The 20,575-nt window shown below is 43.7% G+C and overlaps 2 protein-coding genes across 2 annotated transcripts in view; one reads left to right on the top strand and one right to left on the bottom strand.

Moving 5' to 3' along the window:
• RPGR (retinitis pigmentosa GTPase regulator) overlaps window positions 1–2,586 on the bottom strand; it is a 69,088-nt gene extending 66,502 nt beyond the window's left edge. Inside the window, exons 1-2 of the mRNA XM_019473078.1 lie at window positions 2,567–2,586; window positions 486–493 (exon numbers count right to left, since the gene is read on the bottom strand). Coding sequence (XP_019328623.1) covers window positions 486–493; window positions 2,567–2,586 — 28 coding nt within the window. The remainder of the gene's footprint in view (window positions 1–485; window positions 494–2,566) is intronic.
• Window positions 2,587–3,711: 1,125 nt separating this feature from the next.
• The window catches only part of OTC (ornithine carbamoyltransferase), a 31,097-nt gene continuing 14,233 nt past the window's right edge, over window positions 3,712–20,575 (top strand). The window contains exons 1-4 of the mRNA XM_009283040.1: window positions 3,712–3,788; window positions 7,906–8,044; window positions 8,631–8,712; window positions 16,496–16,583. Of these exons, the coding sequence (XP_009281315.1) occupies window positions 3,712–3,788; window positions 7,906–8,044; window positions 8,631–8,712; window positions 16,496–16,583 (386 nt within the window). The remainder of the gene's footprint in view (window positions 3,789–7,905; window positions 8,045–8,630; window positions 8,713–16,495; window positions 16,584–20,575) is intronic.

Here is a 20,575-nt window from a genome sequence, read left to right as displayed (position 1 = left end):
TGTCCGCGCCTCCTAGTGTGCGGTGAGCACAGACCGTCCACGGAACGCCAGACGGGGGCTCACGGGTGCTGAAAGGAGGGAAGAATCGCCTCCCTTGAAGGCCCCTTGTGAGTCTCATCTCCAGCGGAGCTTTGCCTTCCTGACACCATCCCTACGTGCCTGGGCATCGTTTCTGTGTCCCTCCTCTGTAGCCTGTCCCTGCCTCCGGCTCCTGTAGCAGCCATCTCACGCTGGGGCTCTGCCTTGAGCTCCCTGCTTAGCCAAGCCAGGCTCCTGACACATCTGCTTGCTTTGCTGAGTGCTTGGGGGTGCTGCCCTACCTTGGATGGATGAACAGAACATAACTCAGGAACTTTGTTGCTACTGGGATTCTGCTGTCCTAAAAGACAAGCTTCCTCTGTTTGATGGTCTCTGTGGTTCACCAGGGTGTCCCTGTAAAGTCTTCTGGTCGAGTGCATGAGAAGAGGTTCAAGCTTCCACCCAGCCAGGGACACTTAGGTGATGGCAGTTGTGCAGACCCCACTGGAATGAGTCCAGGGGCTTGTAGCCTTTTAACCGTATTTAATATGCAGTGCCAAACTCCCAGTGGTGCTTTCCCCCCTCCAGAAAAAATCTATGGTCGTTTCTGGATTTCCATTTTCTTGCTATTCCACTGTGTTTCAGATATGCCAGGTCATCCCTTGCTGAAAGAAAAAGGTCTTGCTTTCAGGATGATGTACTGCAATAGAGGCTGCAGCTGGCAGCCTGGACAACCAATTTAAGCCTTGTTTTATGCAGAGTTTAATCAATACAGTTGTTGGTGCATAAGATGAGGTATCCATGTAAGTACACACAAAGAAGGGTGGCCACATTCTCAAAAGTGACCAGAAAGTCTTTGTGATTTTTGGCCCTACGTGAGGCAGGGATTTCATCTCTTTGAACCCCTTTGTCCCTCTGATGCTTTCTGCCCTAACTGCTTCTCCTAAGTCTGGAGCGAGGGGATATCCAGCAAAAGCTGTTCAAAATAAAACTGAACAAACATTGTTCCACAAAGTGATGCCTGAGATTGTAGTTGCCAGATACTGTGGATGCCAAGAATATAAAAGGGTTATGAGGCAATTAGACAGATGCATGGGAAGAAGATGTCAGCAACAGGGTTTTGGTTTCTGTGACTGTGAGATTGTATTTGAAGATCAACATCTGGTTGGGAGAGATGGGAGACACCTTACTAGGTGGGACAAATGTATCTCTGCCAGTAGGATGGCTGACCTGGTAAGGAGGTCTTTGAACAAGGAATGATGGGAGAAGGAGAGAGTTACCAGCAGTGCCTGCAAGTGGCTGGATGCTGAGCTCCTGGAAGTCGTCGTTGGCCACCACAGAGTGCAGGATGGACTGGAAAGGCTGTTTATAGAGTGGGTGTCTGGCATTGGTTTTGGACAACCACCGCACGCAGATGAAGCAGAAGTCGTGTTGGCAGAGGTCCAGTTATGCCACATTGTCCCAGGTGTCCAAGCAGATGTACCACTGGAAGATGCAGCTGTGGTCATGGCGGGCTGCAGCAGGTTGGAGAGAGCTGCAGGGGAGGAGCTGCTCCCCTCTGAGGTGCCCCAGCTGCTGAAGCCCCACTCTGCAAAAGAGAGGCACCAAGGTCAGGCCCTTCCTCAGGCCAGGGGGTCAGGGAGCACATGAGCTGTGAAAGGACATTGACCTCCCAAGGTGTTTTTTTCAGGTTGAAAGGAAGCAGCATGGGCATTATTGCTGCACCACCCCACAGCCACTGCTGCATAAATGCTTTTCTTGCCTTTTTCTACCCTGACTGCTGCTTCCCCTCAAGAAAGGAGGTGTCAAGGGTCAGTCTCCTGCCAGCTTAGCGAGGAGAGAGGCCTTATGTTCATATTAGATGACTATTGATATGACTATCAATATCCTTCCATTATCCTAATCTACTTTTCTCTTACACTACATTATTCTCTCTTCACCAGTGTGTCTCAACCCATGTACTACTATTGCTCCGTTTTCAATACCAAGCCCTGGAATATAGAAATATGCCAAACCAATTCAATCCTGATTTCAACATTGAAGCATTTTATGGTGTTGAGATGAGTGAGTCAGTTTTTCACATGGTAGCACATTGAGTCCTGGCAGCTCAGGGGCAGCTAGCAGGAACAGGGGGTGGCTCCGGGGCTCCACACTGAGAGATGCTGCTGTCACCCCACACATAAGAGAAGTGCATTGCACCAACAGCAATGCCAACACCGGTCCGACTCTCCCCCCCGCCAGGCGCTGCTGCTCGCTCACAGGACCTTACGAGGGAATTGGTTCATGTGGGAACTGGGGTTGGGCAGTCCCTGTCCCGGGATGACCTGATAAAGGCGCACTGGCACTGTCCCCTCTCTGCGGGGCTGCAGGATGAGGCTGGGGGCCTTGGCACATCAACCACGTTTCCTTTCCCCTCCGTCTTTTCTCCTGGGTACCACCAGTGGCACACGCTCAGCCCCCAGGGGCTGGGCTTGAAGGCCATGAGAGTCATTTCCCAGAGAAGGGCAACCAAGAGGGAAGCCGTGGCCCGGCTTTTTTCTCTATGTGCAGTTCTTCTGGCTTTTTCATTCCCATTAATTTCTGTTGGGTTTTGCTTCTCCCTGACATTTCCCCTGGCAACTGCTGCATTTTCCAAGTATCTCAGGGTTGGCTTGGCATGAGGGGTCCTGAACAAATCCTACCAAGAGCTATCACCCTGCCTTTCATGGCAGTCTCTCTGGGGAAGTAAGTTTTTTTTTTCAATGTGTTTTAATTATATCATCCTCACATTGCAATTTCGACATATCACCGTCTCTGATAGATATGCCATCACCTTGATTTATACAAGTACGCTTCTCCTTATACAGAGGAGGAAATGAGAAAGTAATGGCCATATTTCAAAACCGCCTGCAGTGCAGGTGGCATAAAATCTTATCTGACAATTATATTTGAAGGTAGAAATTTAAATGAAATCACTTTAATATTTAGCAATTGACCAACATCAGATGATACAGCAAGCAATTTAACATAAGGAGGCATGCAGGCAGCAATATTTAAGTTTCTGGGCCTCACTGAGGGCTTTTTAATGCTACCATAGCACAATTGAAAACTTGGTCCAAAACTCCTCCAGCAATATATACGTTTTTTAATGTAGCCCATCTCCCATCTTGTCCGGGCCCTGAGGGCACAAATAAGCCTTAATGGCCCTGCCCAGCCTGATACCCGTGGGCCCAGGACCCTCATTTTGGCTCAGCGCGGGGCCATCCGGCCCTGCCCAGGCCATTCTAGGGCCGGGGAGCCCCCCACGGTCGCAGTCCCGTCCCCAAGGGAGCCACCCTGCTCATGCTGCACCCTGACAAATCTTCTTTTGCCTTTTTCTGCTAGCACATGCTCCTGTACAAATATTTAACAAACACAAAATTGCTACGAAATGGTGTTGACACAGGTATGATATGATGGGCCCACACAGAAGAGCACAAACTGCGCGTGGTGCAATGGGCCCTGTGAGAAATCTCTATCTGTAGAGTTTGACCAAGGAAAAGCTTCAGTGTCAGCCCCCGCCAGGCCCAGCCCTGGCTGGGGCAGCCAAAGCAAAGACTTTGGTTCTTGGTTTTCCCTCCTTTGCACAGCAGCACAGCTCGCTCTCTGCTTCATACACCTCCGTTTCTGTTAACTTTATTTGCGGGACTGAGAGAAGTCTAATGCGAACAGAAGATGCTGTTTCACATGAGGAATTTCTTCAGTGCTGCAAAACTAACATGGACCAGCAAGCAGCTGCTGCGACATTTTTGGTAAGCTTATCCTTTAGTTTTGTCCGGTGTTCAGTGCCATTTAGTCAGAAGCCTGGAGACAAAAGCTGTTGAATCCTGTGAAGGAGTGAGTGTTTCAGAGAAAGGCACTTTTTTTCGCATTTTTAGTGCCCTTTTGCCTCCTGAGGCAGAAAGCTCAGCGTCTTTGGGAGACTGGAGGTTTTTCCCTTTTAATGTTTGCGAAATGCTGTTAATTCTTTCTGTGGGATTTAGCAGCAAAGTCAAGAAGGAATGTTTCTTCTTGAGGTCAGTGTACATTGCAGGTACTGTAATCAATGAATAACTATCTGAATAAAATACAGGAAATTCTTGTGCATTTAGACAGTTATCATGGCCAGTACTGGGGGGGGGGGGAAGTTGTCTCCTTGAAGCTGCAAGGTGAATCTCCACTTCGGGATTTTTTTGTCTCTATATACAATGGAGGCATGCAGGAAAAGTGTGATGTGATACAACATTCAAAGTTAGCCAGGTAGACCTGGCTCTGTGACCTGGCTTTGGGTTCTTTCTTCAGCCACATAGACGTGCCTGTCCCCTGTGCCTTCAGAAAAGTACCTGTATGACAGTTTTCAGTAAGCTGCTTCTCATTTTTATTTATCATTTCTACATTACATCAGATGAAAACCAAATGTTTTCCAAGTTCTGTGATTTCTTTGCTACAGTTTTAAAGTGGTCCTGAAGCCTGGGTGATGATTTTTTTTATGGATTTTGGATTTTCACTGCTGGCAATTGGTGGGAGCTTTCTCTGGTTAGCAGAGATGATAGACAAGCAAGTTTGGAAAACAACTGCAGTAAAGCTGGTTTTCCAATAAAGTCATCCAATTCATTAAGCTCCCCACATAATGTTGTTTTTTATTTTTAGGGTTTTTTTAACATTGTATCATAATGTTGGCATAAGCTATCACCACTGTATATGAGCATTACGAGTTAAGCACGCTGTGGTTGATATTGCAGGATAACCTAATACCTATCAGTCTGTGCTAATAGTCCAAAGTAATTGCTGTCCCTGCTCAGAAGGGAATAAGCCAACTGTTTGACCTTGCAATTCTGCCTGTTACATTTTAACTTTGGTATGTTGTCTCATGCTCCTTCTCTGGAATTTATTAGTCCACTTCTGCCTCTTTTTCAGAGGATGTGGTCAACAGGGAAGGGAGCAGATTTCTTGAAGGTCATAGCAATAAAACAGAATCATCATGGGAACATAGAGGTCAGGAGCAGACCTCTGGTCCAACTTTCTGCTTGTAGCCCGACAACAGCATACGAGGTCAGCTATGTCTTTGCTTAGCCACATCTTGAAAATCTCCAAGGATGGTAATTCCAAATCCTCTCTGGGTAACCAATTTTAGTGCTTCACTATCTACCAGTGCAGAAATTAGTGGTGGATATTTCTCAGTCCACTTCTCAATATTGCCAAGTGGTAAAACAAGACCCATGAATGGAAGTTCCTGCTTGGCAGGTTGAGATTAGACAATCTCTAACTCCCTGGAAGGAATTGTAGGCTGCAATTAGAAACTCGAGGAGCAGCATCAAAGCTGCTCTGGGAACAACGCAGCGAAGGAGAGTAGAGTGACCAAGCAGCAAAAAATTGCATAGATTTTAAAACAGGACAAGTATTTTTTTGTTCCCCCAAACTGGATAGAGTAGCAAATTCCTATTCTGAAAAATAATAACAATAAAAAGTCACAGTTATGAAACTAATTTCTTTCACATTATACACATTGAAGTTAGAGCCAACCCCTTGAATATCAACTAAGAGCCTTGGTATTCAAGGCTGGATTTCAGTAGCTTGCCTTGGTAGGCCATTTTTCATGCTATGGTGGAAGCTACCTGACCTACGAATGCCCAGCTTTTCTTATAATGTCAGGTATATTCTATTCTGCAGCTGTTGAATATAGAAGTACAGGAAATCATTTTGCTACCTCTGTAACTCCCACTTCAAATTCAAAAATGGGGCATTTGGATGCTTCCTAACTGTTTCTAGGTTGTTTACCTCAGGTTGGAGGCAAGCATGGGAACAGAAGGATAACACTTACAGCAAAATATGTAACTTTATTTTATTAATGATTGTAATGCTGTGAAGATTAGTCTTTATGGCTTGGAAATGTGCATTATTATTTTAAATGGTACTGCCACAAATATTTGTTACTGAAGTCACACATACAGTTTAGATTGTATTTCACTTAAGAATCAATTTTCAGAGACACTCTAAGAAAATACACAGGCAACATTACTCTAAACTTAGAAAACAAAAAATCCACTCCTTTATCTGCATCGTGCTACAGAAAAGTCCTTCCCTCCTGCAGTTTGGGGGCCTGTGCAGAGACCAGACTCTGATGGTGCACATTGATGGGAATCTTTGTGGTGCTTTGTGCTTAGCTTAGCGGTGGACCCTCTGGCAGTCTGCATAATCTCTGGAGCACATTGCCCTGATATATGACAGCATTTACTGATTTCCAGCAATATTAATCTGCAGGACATCTGCATGGACTACTTCTTCATATATTCTCTGTGTTTCTGCTGTTACACATAATCCTTTTCACTGTGAAAAAAGTCTTCTTAGTAATGGCAGTGGCATAATGTGTATCTAAAGCACTTTTAAGGTGTCCAGAAGGAAAACACACAGCATTTAGATATCTTCAGTTAAAGAAAAAATTCTGCTACATGATTTGAAAAGTTGTGCAGTTTGTGCTGTGATGTCAAACGGACAGTAATAGTGTGTGGTACCATTCCCGTAAGAGCTGCTCTCTTCCTCCAGTTCCAGTTGGAGCCTATGCGACCAAATTCTATAGAAAAAGTCTTTCCCTCCAGATTTAACTAATATAACACCAAAATCTTTAGAAGCCATAATAGGCCTATCCACTACCAGGGCTTTTATTCATTGGAATTAACAGAAAAATGAACAGAAATTCTACTTTTTCCCCTGAATATTCCTAGCTGTGGGTTCCAGAGCTTGGCAATTGGCAGGTGCTTTAACTGAGCCTGGCCTCAAAGGAGAGCTAAAGGGAAGCCTACTTGGAAATACTAAAGTGGTAGCTGCACTCAGTCCATTTGTTTGCATTGCTTTGGTTTCTATTCCATCAGATCAGTCTAAAAATGCTGCCTTTAGTTAAAAAGACATGTTTAGCTTGTACCCATCCAAACCTTAGCAAGAGTACAGTGCAGACTGTGTTATGCTAAGGAGGGCTGTAGACAGTGCCAGGGAAGGGGCTAAGCTGCCACTCTCGCTTACTAATCTTAAGCCTGTGGAAACACGGGCTTGGACGTGACTTTCATTAAGACACCTCATCTAAGCTAGAGGAAATTCATTAGATCATGTAACTTCTGTGGGTGATTATCAACATCCAATTTCATAGAATCATACAATCATAGAATCATTAAGGTTGGAAAAGACCTCTAAGATCATCGAGTCCAACCGTTCATGTGATTCTGAAGTCATAAATCTGTCTGGAGGCCAGAATACACTGAATAAATACACTGCACATGCCCAGAACATCTCTTGTGTGGTAGGAGAAGGACCAGAGCACATGGCTATTTTGTTGGGATTTTTTACCCTCTTCCCTAGTGTAATCAAGAGATTTCATACACCTTTATAGAAATGCCACCGTTTGTATTGTGTATTGTTGTGTACTGGGGTGTATTGTTCCACCTCCACGGTGGAACATGGAAAGTGTCTACTCATCCACAAAGCATGAAGGAAGGAGAAAGAGCATCAAGATCAGTTCCTCGTATTCTGTGCCCCCAAAGGGCAGCGTTGTGGTCTATGCGTAAGCCATTTCACCAAGCCCTGAGTGTCTTTATGCATTTGGGTTTATTTGATTAGGCAGCATGCAGTCAAGTCTTATGCATATCAGAAGGCAAAAGAAACTACATCTAATGTACAGTTTATAATACAATTTGAGACACGGTTATAGTGGTGATAGATATAGCGCATAGTGGCATGTTGTGTCTGTCTGACAGTAATTAACACAGTCCATCAAGCTGATCCAGCTGGGTCAAAGGAGGGGAGTGGGAGAGATTTCAGCTGCTTGCTCATTGGCTTTAGGATGAGTACAATTTAGTGTCGAATGACAAAAAGCGTCTATTTTTTGCTCTTTTGACACAGGTATGGGCCAGCAGCTCAAATGAATGTTCATCTGAAAGGTCGTGACCTCCTTACTCTACAGAACTACACAACAAATGAGCTGAAGTATTTGCTGTGGATGGCCTCAGATTTGAAACAAAGGATAAAGCACAAAGGAGAGGTAAAATGCTTTAACTGTCATTTAGGTCACTCAGATGTTGAAATGAATATTGTTCTGAAGAGTATTGGGAATGAGCCATTCAGCTGTCTTGTTCTAAACAACATCACCTGAACTCTTAAATACTGTAAATCATGTGCTACAAATCAAAGAGCCTTCCTGTAAAGTGTTCAGAGATATTCTTTAAATACTTCAGAGAACTTCGCAAGTGAAAAGGTTAAACAGCTTTGCACAGTTAACTCCCTGTTGTTGGCTAACCCCTTCCATCGACACATGGTGTACGTGCAGCGCTAAATGTAGGAAATGGAAGACACTTCCCTGCATGGGATTAAATTAGTATCAGAGTTCTCCTTAATGCTAGCTCAAATTGAGTGCCAAAATGCAGTTGCTTTTTGCCCCTAGAATGACTTCTTTCCCTTTAACCTTTCCACTGCTAATAAATTCCTTGAAGGGCAGGAGAACAAAGCTATGGTTAAAAAAACACCTGTGTAACTTTTCTAATGCTGAATCAAAATGTGAAAGAAGTATTTCACACTGTAAAGTGTATAATGACTATAAAATTGAAATGCCTTCAATTTTCATATTCCAGTATTTGCCTCTGATGCAAGGAAAATCTTTGGCCATGATTTTTGAGAAGAGAAGCACAAGAACAAGATTATCTGCAGAAACAGGTAGGTCTAAGCAATGGCACAGCCAGATTTTATATGAAATCATATACTGTGAGGATGTACTGAAAAACACTGCATAATTTTGTATTTAGCAATTTCTACTCAGGAGAAACCTAAAGTTTGAAAGCAAAAATAGGAAAAGAATGGTAGCTAAATGTGTTTCACCTTGCATATTAATTTCACAAGCACATGCCTTTCGTCACCGAAATTTCGCCAGATCATTCCAAAACATGATAGATCAGAAATAAAGTAACAGGCAGAAGTAAGCATTTCAGGTGTAAGCGCCTAGTTGTACTGGCAAGATGCAAGATTTCCTAACATCTATTTTAGTAAGCGTCACAAATTTAATTCCATGCAAGCTCTAATAAATATTTTTCTAATGTATTATCCACTACCATTGTCACATTTCAGAGTGTGTTTAGACTGGGAATCGTAGTAATGCCTTGATATAAATTAGGGAAAAAAAAAATTAACATGATTACCTACAGGGGAAGATAACTTGATGGAGACTCTAGGGTATTAGCCTAATAAGACCAGGCACTGGAACATTATCCTTTTAGGATACAGTCCTGCAAACACTGAAACACGTGCATAGCTTTATTTACATGGTAGTTGTTGTGAAGTCAGTGGGACTGCTGAAATAAATCATTCACGTGCTTGCATTTTAGCAAGGAATAACTATGAATTGGTGACTGTCTTATGGGTACATTTTTACACATTAAGGAAGGAGAAGCCTGCCCTTCTCACATTTAAATTGACCCAGCATCCCTTAGGCTGACTTCTCCCTGGTGAAGGGACAGGAAACTTGTTGAGTATTCACATATCTTTAGAAGGTGTAAGGGAGAAAGTAAAAATAATGGAAGGAAGAAGCAGATATGTTATCTGCAAGCATTTCTGAATTTGCCTTTGTATCCTCTGGCATAGCCAGTTACCTGCTGATCCTGGTCTTTATGTAGAATTGTTGCTGCTTTCTGTTTTCTCCAGATAAGCAGGACTTACAAATGGGTTTCTCTTGTGCATTCCCTCTCTGTGAAGACCACCCACCTTTTAATTCCGGAGTTTTTAGTCCAGTTTCTAGTTGCCTGCCACACTGGTATATGGGCAGGTAATGACGAATTCTCTGAATCTGTTTATCCTTCGTGCTTCTATATTCAGAGGGAAGCACTATTTAGTCCTTGGCTTTTGAAGGCTTATGGAAGGGGGAAGCTCAGGAAAGTTCAAATGAATTAACTCAAGGATGGGAGTTAATGCACATAAATTCATCCAAGAGGGATTAAGCTCCAGTGAAATAAAACCAATTTATTTCTGAGTGAGAGCTTCCACAAGGGAGTTTAAGGCAGTTTAACTTCTGTGCATTAACTTCACACCTTCAGTTAATTGGTCTTAAGTCCCCTAAGCCTAAGACTTTGTTTCAAAGGCAGACTCAAGTTTTTTCTGTCCATGGAAACTCTATACATTTCAGCTGCTTTTTAACATACATGATTTCTCCCTTGGAATTTCTAACTCAAAACAAATGTGGGGTCACATGTGTTCCTTTTAGCTAAATAAGCTAATTTAATACCAATTTTCTAATGTCCAGTGAAAGTGGACGTTGAAGTGGATTGGAGTGTTTATTTATAAAATACCTGAGCCATCTCAAATAGCATTTCCCACGAGTTGCACCTTCAATATGTTGAAAGAGATCACTTGTGGGACAAGGTTCTGGTGATGAGATTAGTCTAAACAAACTTTGCAACTCTCAGGAACAACTAGATGAAAATCAATGGGTTTCATTATAAAGGAGTAGAGACTTGGAAAGCACTGGTTACAAAATCTGCTCTGTGCAGTGCCTAGGAGATTGTTGCCATATATTAACACCATACAAGTCTTTTCAGAAGTCCTGCTGTCCTTATGTCTATAAAGAACATCATTATTGAAAAATAAACAAACAGAATCACGGGGTGGTTGAGGTTGGAAGGGACCTCTGGAGGTCATCTGGTCCAACCCCCCTGCTCAAGCGGGGTCATCTAGAGCCAGTTGCCCAGGACCGTGCCCAGACAGCTTTTAAATAGGTCCAAGGATGGAGACTCCACAATCTCCTGGGGCAATCTATGCCAGTGCTCAATCACCCTTTCAGTAAAAAAGTGTTTCCTGGTGTTCAGAGGGAACCTCCTGTATTTCAGTTTGTGCCCATTGCATCACTGAAAAGCACCTGGCTCCATCCTCTTTGCGTCCTCCATTGTATTGATATACACTAGTAAGATTCCCTCTGAGCCTTCTCTTCTCTAGGCTCTGCAGTCCCAGCTCTCTCAGCCTTTCCTTATAAGGGAATTGCTCCAGTGCCTTAGTCATCTTCGTGGCCCTTTGTTGACATGGACATACTGACTTTTTCCAGTATGTCCGTGTCTCTCGCATACTGAGGGGCCCAGAACTGGACACTCCAGGTGTGGCCTCACCGGTACTGAATAAAGGAGAAGGATCACCTCACTCCACCTGCTGGCAATACTTTGTCTATAGCAGCCCAGGATACCATTTGCCACCTTGGCCGGAAAGGCACATTGCTGGCTCATGTTCACCTTGGTTTCCTTCAGGATCCCCAGGTCCTTTTCTGCCAAGCTGCTTCCCAGCTGGGTGGCCCCCAGCCTGTACTGGTGCATACTTCCTCAGGCACAGGACTTTGTACTTCTCGTTGCTGAACTTCATGGGGTTCCTGTCAGCCCATTTCTCCAGCCTGTCGAGGTCCCTCTGGATGGCAACGCAACCCTCTGGCGTATCAGCCACCCCTCCCAGTTTTGTGTCATCAGCAAACTTGCTGAGGACACACTCTGCCCCATCATCCAGACCATTAATGAAGATGTTAAACAGGACTAGACCCAGTATTGACCCCTGGGGTACACTGCTAATCACTGGCCTCCAACTAGACTTGTGCCACTGATCACCACCCTCTGGGCCTGGCCATTCAGCCAGTTTCAACCCACCTCGCTGCTCATCCAGCCCGTACATCAACAGCTTGTCTATGAGGATCTTATGGGAGACAGTGTCAAGGGCCATAATGAAGTCCAGGTAGACAATACCCACTGCTCTCCCCTCATCTAACGGGCCAGTCATTTCATCATAGAAGTTTATCAAGCTGGTCAAGCATGACTTCTTGGTGAAGCCATGCTGACTACTCCTGATGATTTTCTTGTCCTTAATGTGCCTGGAAATGGTGTCCAGGATTAGCTGCTCCATCACGTTCCCAGGGATCGAGGTGGGGCTGACCGCCCTGTAATTCTCTGGGTCCTCCTTCTTGCCCTTGTCACCATAGGGGTGACATTTGCTTTCCTTCAGTCTTTGGGCACTTCTCCCAGTCGCCAAGATTGATCAAAGAAGATTATCAAAACATTGATTTATAATGCATTGTAAGACAACAGTCGACATTTTTGGCTTTTCCAACATACTATACCTCTAAACTGTTTTATTCTGACGACATTGCAACTGTACTGAACAATGTACAGCTCCTTGTGGTATAATTCATTGCCCCTTTACTCTCTTGAATAAATCTAATCTTGTCCTAATGCATATTTCTGAAACCCATATTATTTTACCATTTCTAAGAGTAGTAGTGGTGTTGTAAGTTTAATGAAGAACTACAAGTAACTTCCATAGGGTATTGGCAAAGTAAATCCAGTTTTGTGGAGTCTACTAGATTTATTGCTATCACTAGCTGTTATATTGGAAAATGTCTATTTTCTATATATCTGCTATTATACTGGAAATTGTCATCTGTTTGCAGTCAGAATCCCATACCCATTCTGCATAAAATTTTGCGAACTTTTTGAAAACAAAGATATTCCACATGGTCATATATTACTTGTAAAATAAACATCCTCAGGCATGGCATAAAAGTGAATGCCCTGGTTTTGTTACAGCTTTGGTGTAAAATATTCTGATTGTCACTGATACTCTTAAAATATACAGCTGCAGTTACATTTCAGTGAACAAATTATAAATAAATCCAACCATTTCACAGACGCTGAATGCAGACAATATGTCACAAGGTAGAAATGGAGAGGAAACAATACAGGCAGAAAAGCTCTGTATACCTTTTTTCATTGTCCACTGGAATATACAAGGTCTTAACAGCTTTACAGAGGTTCACTGCCACTGGCTTTAGTGGAATTACTCCCAACTCACTCCTCTTACACAGCAGGGTGAGAGAAACATCATGTCCATGCCTGAAGACTACTACATACAGTCACAGAAATAATTGCATCACTTCTTATGTTCTAATGTAGTGGGGATGGTATTACATGGCAGGAATACAGGGTCTGTTTTTTGTTGGAATGGGTAGTATTATTTAGCTTGGCCACATTACAGAGGGGGCAAGAGTACTCTTTTAGCTTACTCTCCATTTAGAGGATAGCTTTAAAAAATTGCTTATCAGTTTTTAAGTTTCTACTTTAGGGATATTCTTGCAGTTGCTGCCTAGAAGAGTTCTTTGTTATCAGTCTAAACTGAAAAATACTTTCTAGATTGTAAGTCCTGGCAGGCAGTGAGGAAACTAACAAATCCAAATCCAGATGTCTTGAAATATAAAACCAGATTGTTCCTTTGAGTTTGGGCATGTGGCTGTGTATGTCTCCTGGTGATGGCAGAGCAGCCCCACAGCTGTGTATCCAATGTGTGAACTAGAGGATTCACTTTGGCCCACTCACCCAATGTAGCAGGGGCTGTCTGGAATGGAGATCTAACCCATGTCTGTACAACCACCAGCACACGTGTCCTACGTGAAAGAGTTTGCATAAGTGGGCTCAATAATGTGCCACAGCCTGAGGTATAAAACTGTCCATTTTTGAAAACTAATAGTAGTGAGAAGTGTGGACATGAGATAATAATCTATTCTGGCTCTGCAGTATGAACATTTAATACAGTTTGTCGAAGGTACCAAGATTCATATAAACACTCAGTATGTGGCTTTGGATATGACCAGCTTGTGACAACAAAAAGGGTTAGATCTTCCAGTTTAACACAGCACTCCAGCGTGTGCTTATTTGTTGAATTGGTGCCTGCATATCTTCAAAAGTCATCATTTTTTTCTTTCTACTAGTAGTCTGGATGAAAGCATCTGAAGCAAAGATTCTTTCTCTGCAACTATATACAAAGCTAAAGCACAGAGCTCCTGTGTTTCCAGATGGAAAGTTTTGGATGGAATTATGTTCCCAGGCCCTGCACAGATGGCCAGTTCACGAGCAGAAAGCCCAACACGTTAGGACTCTGCTATGTACACAGACTCCAGGTGGTAGCTCCGACTGGGCTGCCTGACGTCTGGCAATTCTGAATAAATGGCCAGATTCCTCTTTTTCTACCTGGGCATCATTTATAGAAAACAGAATATGTCCATGGGAGCCTGCCTGGACTGTGAAACATCTACCAAAGTGTATGCATTTAGAAGCCTAAAATGCAGAGCTGTTGTATTGTGTGGAACTTGCGGGGATAAATCACTGACATAATTGTATATGGCTTTGGAAAAAACCACAAGAAGCTGGACAGGAAAAGTTGCTACAAACAACATTTCAACCTTGAGGTCTTGACTTAAAAACTTGCATTGAATAGGTAGGCTATAATGTCTAGGCAACAGTTTGCATACACATTCCCATAAATACAGTGTTTGTGTCTGAGCTGCAGAGAGGAGGTGAAAGTATTTGAGGAAACCTAAACATTTTTCCTGCCTTAATACAAAAATGCTTCGGAATAACCAAGAAAGGAGGACAAAGCAACCGGCAAATGTATAGTGCTTTTCTAACAGCAAAAAGTAATAGTAGAACAAGTGATGCTTCATTCTTAAAAGTTTGCTGGTTCTCACTCTAATCTTGTTGAGATTTGGAGCAATCCTTAATGATGACAAAGGGAAAGTAAAATCAGGCCCATTCAATAAAATGAGTATACACTGGCTGGACGGAGCAGAGATTTGCCCTTCAGGTGGGGTCTGGAGCATCATTATTTTTAATCTGACTTTTAAGGAAATTGAGGCAGTCAAAAGGCAGTGATTTGCCAGTATTATTTTTATCTATTGCATTTTAAAGTCTAGAGTCTGGCTGAACTGATGCAAAGTGGAAGACCTCACCTCAACCCTGCTGCCCGCATGGGATGGAAGTTAATAAGGGCTGTTCTGTGTTAGGGGCCCAGTTGTGGCGCCCAGGCCTGCCGCCTGAACCTAGTTGCTTGGTTTTATCTGTGAAAGGTTTCAGTGTTCAGTCCTGGTTTAATCCTTTTTTGAAGAGTAGCAGTGGGATCAACTTTTTAATGTACAAACATCATGTTGAAGCTGCAGTCCTGGTGATGTCTGCAGTGCCATCTAACGGCTACAACCAGCCCAAGCAGCTTTTAACCTTTTTTTCTTTCATTTTTTTCTTTCCTCTTTTTTTCCTTTTTTTTTAAGAGCATGAAATTTGTTAACACTTGCAAGAGATCACAGTTTGGTAGAGAAGTGGGGTCTCTGCTCTTCTGTGCTGTATGCAGCCTTTCTCTTCCTGGCAATAAAAACAAGATGGGCTTCCTTCTAGATTTATCACAGTAAAAGGCTTACTCCCCCGCAGTGCTGTCTTGACAAGGTTGGTTTGTCCACACCAAGATTCTCTGGATATTTCCTCCATCATGGATATTAGTGACAGGGCAAGATCTCCCTGACAATTTCTGTACTAGAAGGGAGTTGTTCTTATGCGGAAAATCTTCCCCAGTGCACAGAAAATGCCTTACAGGGCTACCTACAGCCCAGTTTAAATCCTACACTTTGTATGTCCACAGTTGTAGGACCCTGTGTCCTACAGCTAGGCTTATGCTAAACTATTTGTGACAGTTCATAAAACAGCCCCCCTCGGGCTCCATCCTTCCAATATGTGGCCACGATGGACTTTACACTGAGATTCAGTGGAGGGAGGCTTTAGGCTTAAACTGGGCAAAGGCAGGGAGACTCAAGCGTTGGTGAAAAAAAGCTGTTTTTCTCTCTGTCTGTGTCACCTGGTTGCTTGTGGTAGCTTTCTAGTGGTGGTGCAACAGGAATAAGGCAGGACAGAACCTGACAGTTGTCCTTAGCATGTAATTTGTCTTTATCCAAAATACCGTCCAGACACCTTTTAAGTTCCCCAAAGTGTTTTATATTCTTAAATGATGCTCAGGTCTTTCTGTGGTTTCCTGTTCAGGAGTGGATTTCATTCTTCAGACCTGATCCATCCAGTTCCTTGGCTCACCTTGTAAATTCCTAACTATTGCAGGGTGGAGGAAAGAAAAGATCTTTCCTTTTCTCTCTGCCACATTATAATTTTTAAGGCACTTGGTTCATTTGTGACCAAGCTCAAGTTTGTTATAGTGTATGAGGAGACTTAGGGTTTTCTATCTGAGTGAATATACTTAAAGCTTCTTGCAAGGATGTGGAATTACACCTAGTGACTCAGATGGCCCTTCTAGGATGCTAAGTCCCTTGAAGTAGAAATTCAGCATGATGAATGGATTACCTAGCTCTTAAGAGGGAGCCACGGTGATGCTTTTGGCAATATGTAGCCTTGCAGCTTGAATGACTGTTCCTATGAACACAGATCAGAACTCATGCTGAAGGATTTCAGCAAAGCATCGCATTTGAGTGGGTTTATTCCAAAATAAATTTATTTGTGTCTTGTGTGTCAGACTTTAAGCATTTGAAACATTTGGATGCCCTGCTGAGTTTTACTTTTATTGCTGTAAATATCTTTTACATGAAGAAGTTTTTGAATCTTGGCTGTAAATATGAGGTGCTGGTGTTTAATTTCTTTTTTATTTGTCCTCACTGTAGGATTTGCTCTCCTTGGAGGACATCCTTCCTTCCTTACAACACAAGACATACATCTGGGCACTAATGAGAGTCTCACAGATACAGCAAGGTTGGTAAAATGTCACTTGATTGATCACTATGTATTTGGTAGTTGATCAGGCTGAAACCTGTCTCACAGAATTTTGGAAGCTAATATTTTCTTTCTGGAAAATGTCAGAAGGCACTCCAGATTCCTTAAATATTTACAGATCAGCTCACAGGATCTGTAGTTTGGTACACCATCATTCCATCCACTCTAGCTCTCGAAAATGTCTCACGACAAGAAATATTTTTATCAAATTTGGCTTACAGAGTGTTAATGAGAGTGACAGTCACACAAACGGAAACATTTTATGAACCTCAGTAGTATAGCTCTACTGATGACAGCACATATATTCAAACAAGACTAGAACCTTCTGGTTCTGTTGCTCCTCATGGAGCTAGAAGTACAGCTGGCTGGCAAATCAAAAAGCAAAGACTTTATTTATCCTAGTTAGGCCAGCTGCTGGTGGGCCTTAGCCTACCTGCAGTGACAGGGTGGCACTGAAGGCCACTCTGATCCCCCTATTTCAGCAGCACCAAACTTGACCAACACTTTGCAGCCAGTTTCTGATTTCACATGCCCTCCTCCACAGCTGTACCTGCTGTCAGGACTGCTGTGGAGGCTGGGCTATGGCATTGTTCTCTTACTGGCACCCTTGGAAGATCTTAATCATGCCCAGTCCCACATGCATGCAGGGATGAATAGCTAGCAGCCTATCCCCATTGCCATAGCAGGGAAGAACTGAGCTCAAGGCTGTTGTCCAGCGGATTCCCTCCAATGTTGCAGAAAGTAGGCAGAACATGAGGTTGTCTTTTGCAGGTGCTCTTGCTGTTTTTCATAGCACTCCATGTATTAAAGACTCATCCAACCTCAGTATTGTGCTGCTTTCTAGGCAGCCCTTTTGCATCCTGAGGTCAATTCAGTCAGGCTCAGCTGTTGGAAGGTTAGTAGTGTCTGAAAGGTCCTTTTTGTTCTGGTGAAAGATATGCAGTGTCAGGCTCGTCAGGCTCAATTCAAAATACGCAATCAGCCAGCTGAGGTTCCATTGCCTCTGCTGTATACTACAGTTTTCACAGTCAGTGGGAGAGATTGTTTGAGAACAATGTTGCTGTTCTCTCTGTGATGAAATCCAAGGAAAATGTAAGAAAAAGACCAAACATTTGAACATTTTAAGTTTTCCTTTCTTGCCTTTAACTACTGAAGTGGAAGACATATGGGTGTTGATAGTAGAAAGTCAAAATTTCAGTCTCTTGAGGCATGAAAGTACTTAGCGCTCACTCCCTGCTAGATATGTAACTCTGCCGGTATCAAAGTAAGCTGCAACAGTAGTGTGAAGATGTTTCAGAAAAGTGTGTCCCACTGCCTTGTTTAGTAACTACAAATTTAAAAGATTAAAAAATCATATAAACTTGTGGGCCTACAAAGGGAACAGATTAATCTGAGACTTAACAGTCAAGTCTGAGGTACATTAGGCCACTGTGTCCAGTGGCCACTGTGGCCAGTTCAGCAGAGCTCGTACACTGCCATGGGATTCAAATACATCCCCTCAAAAGAAATTCTTCATACATCATGGGACATAGCCCCAGTTTGAGCAGGACAGCTATAGCTTCATCAAAGCGTGCCATTTAAATGCTTCAGAGCACATGCGTCCCTGCTACAACTCTATTAGCATGAGAGATGGAGGATTTTTCAAGTCAAACATACATAGCTTACTATGTCACATTAAAGGTGAATGGGAAACATATCAAAGGTAAATCCCCCACACTGATGTAAATAAGTATTATTATTCTCCAGGAGTCTTGCCTTTTCTTCCATTCTCACTGGACCATTGTAAGCAGAGAGCCTCTCGACAGAGAAGGGAGAGGAGGAGAGGATGCTGACAGAGGTCGCAGTAGGAGGGAGATGGGAGGGCGGTGCTGAGAGACTGGGACTGAAGACACAGAACCTGACATGGTGAGCAGGGATACCGGCATGCCAGGCCGGAAAGATGAAGATCAGCTATTTACATCAGCTTAAAGGAACTGAAATTGAGAAGGGATGGGACACACCAGAGCAGTGGAGAATGAATTAAAAAGTGCAGAGGTGTCACATTTGGGAAGGAATGGCTTCAGGCTCCAAGACAAAATGATGTGGAAGGATTGCAGTGTCACCAAAGGTGGCAGGTGAAGCCAAAGGAAGGGTTGATTTACCAGGGCCAATGTGAGATTGCACTGTGGCACTTGTGAATGGGAAGGGAAGGACAAATAGTGAGACTCTTCAGAGCAGTATGTCAGGCTGCCCTGTGGGCTGGTGGCTCCTTGGCTACTAGGGAGGCTCGGGTGCCAGGCGCTCCCCGTGGGTCAGACAGGGCAGGGCCTCTTCAGCCAGCACCTGTCCCACTGCCCCTCGCCAGGGAGCAGGGCAGCTGGGAGGCAGCCGGGGGCAGCCACAGCCCAGGGCATTGGGCACCTCTGTGGGGATGGGGGTGGGCCAAGGCCAGGCTGGGACATCAGCCCGCAGGTGGGGGTCCGGGTCAGGATCAGCATGGGCATGGTTACAAAGCAGCAATAGATGTGACTCCCAAGAGAAGGAGGTTGGCCCTGATGGAGGCTCCTCGCAGTGCTGTCTGGGAGCCTCACCCCCTGACATCACAGTGATGAGGGGCAGCCCTCAGCTGCGCTATTGCAAAGTTGGCTCTGAGCCCCAGCAGCCAAACCTCCAGGAAGGGGAAGGATGCAGTCAGGGCCCTTATGCAGTGCTCCCCTGCAATAACCTCTCCAAGCACCATCCCACCAGACATGCAGGACTGTCACCCGGAGGCTCTCTGCCATTCAGATGCCAACCCTGCAGCAAATCCAGGTGTGTTCTGATGCACATATGGACATGCTTTGTATAGGCCAGTTTTCATTTCTTCTTCTTCCCAAATGGGATAATAAAGGACCATTAAATCTTTGGTTCACAGTCTCTTGAATGACCTTTGTTTGCACAAGCAAAAGGGAAAGACAGTAAGCTACGAGAAATAAGGCAAAAAAGTAGAAGCAAGCAAATCTTCCAGCCATTTTGGAGAAGTCCCCATGCTGTGGCGAAATCTCCCACAATACCCACTTCCCATCCAAGCCTTCAGCCCCCCTTTGTCACTGCTTGCTCTTCCAGGTCAAGTCCTGTTTATGACCCCTGACTTGGGGATTTTGCTCCTCTGCTGGGGCACAGCACTTGCCTGCTACAGTGGAGTGAGGGCTTTACCAAGTCCGTACAGAGCCTCACGTGCTCTGCTTCACTCCTGCTCTCATTTACAGAATTATTGTTGACTTTGCATAATCAAGGCTGAGCAGCATACCCAAAAGAACAACCTGAGTGTTAATTCCTTGGCATTTCTTGTGAATGAAGCATAACACGCCAACCTCATTCAGTTAATGTAAGAATAAAAAAAGAATGCCTGTAGTAGACCCGGAGGGTATTTCAAATATTTACATCCATGTGTCTAGGGCTCTGAAGGCCTTAGAAGTACTTGAGATTGAGACTTAAAGCAAAAAGGGCACAGATCTATAAAAGTCCCCAGTTTATATTAGAATTGCTGCAGGTAAGGGTTGAAAGCATTTCTGCTGTGAACATATTTTTAGTGACTTATTACCTGCTCATAATACAGTTCTTCCATGCTTCACAAGACATTTACATTTACGCTGACACAGTAGCAAGAAGTTACCACCCATTAAGGAGCTCTAAGCCTTTCAGTGCTGTTTAGCATGTCTGATATATTACGTGAAATGGAATATAAATACTATATCTGTATTTTCCCCTGTAGAGCAGTTCCATTGTGCACCACTACAGTTCAGTGGCCATAAGGTTCAGTGGCAGCACTGAAGAGCTCAAAGGATGATTTTACCAGTCCGCTGGCATTATTAGGGGATGAATCTCTGCATCTCTGCATCTCTTACTTCTCACCACTTTTATTTGTGTTTAATTTTGGATTGCTTAGAGGATACACTTGAGTAAAAATTTCCAGCTTTTCTCTGTAGAAATGAAAGTTATTTTGAAAAAAG

Source organism: Aptenodytes forsteri, unplaced genomic scaffold (assembly GCF_000699145.1).
Source record: "Aptenodytes forsteri isolate BGI_AS27 unplaced genomic scaffold, ASM69914v1 Scaffold2, whole genome shotgun sequence".
Taxonomy (NCBI): Eukaryota; Metazoa; Chordata; class Aves; order Sphenisciformes; family Spheniscidae; genus Aptenodytes; species Aptenodytes forsteri.
Note: the sequence above shows the minus strand (reverse complement) of the source record. Positions and strands in the feature narration are given on the sequence as shown.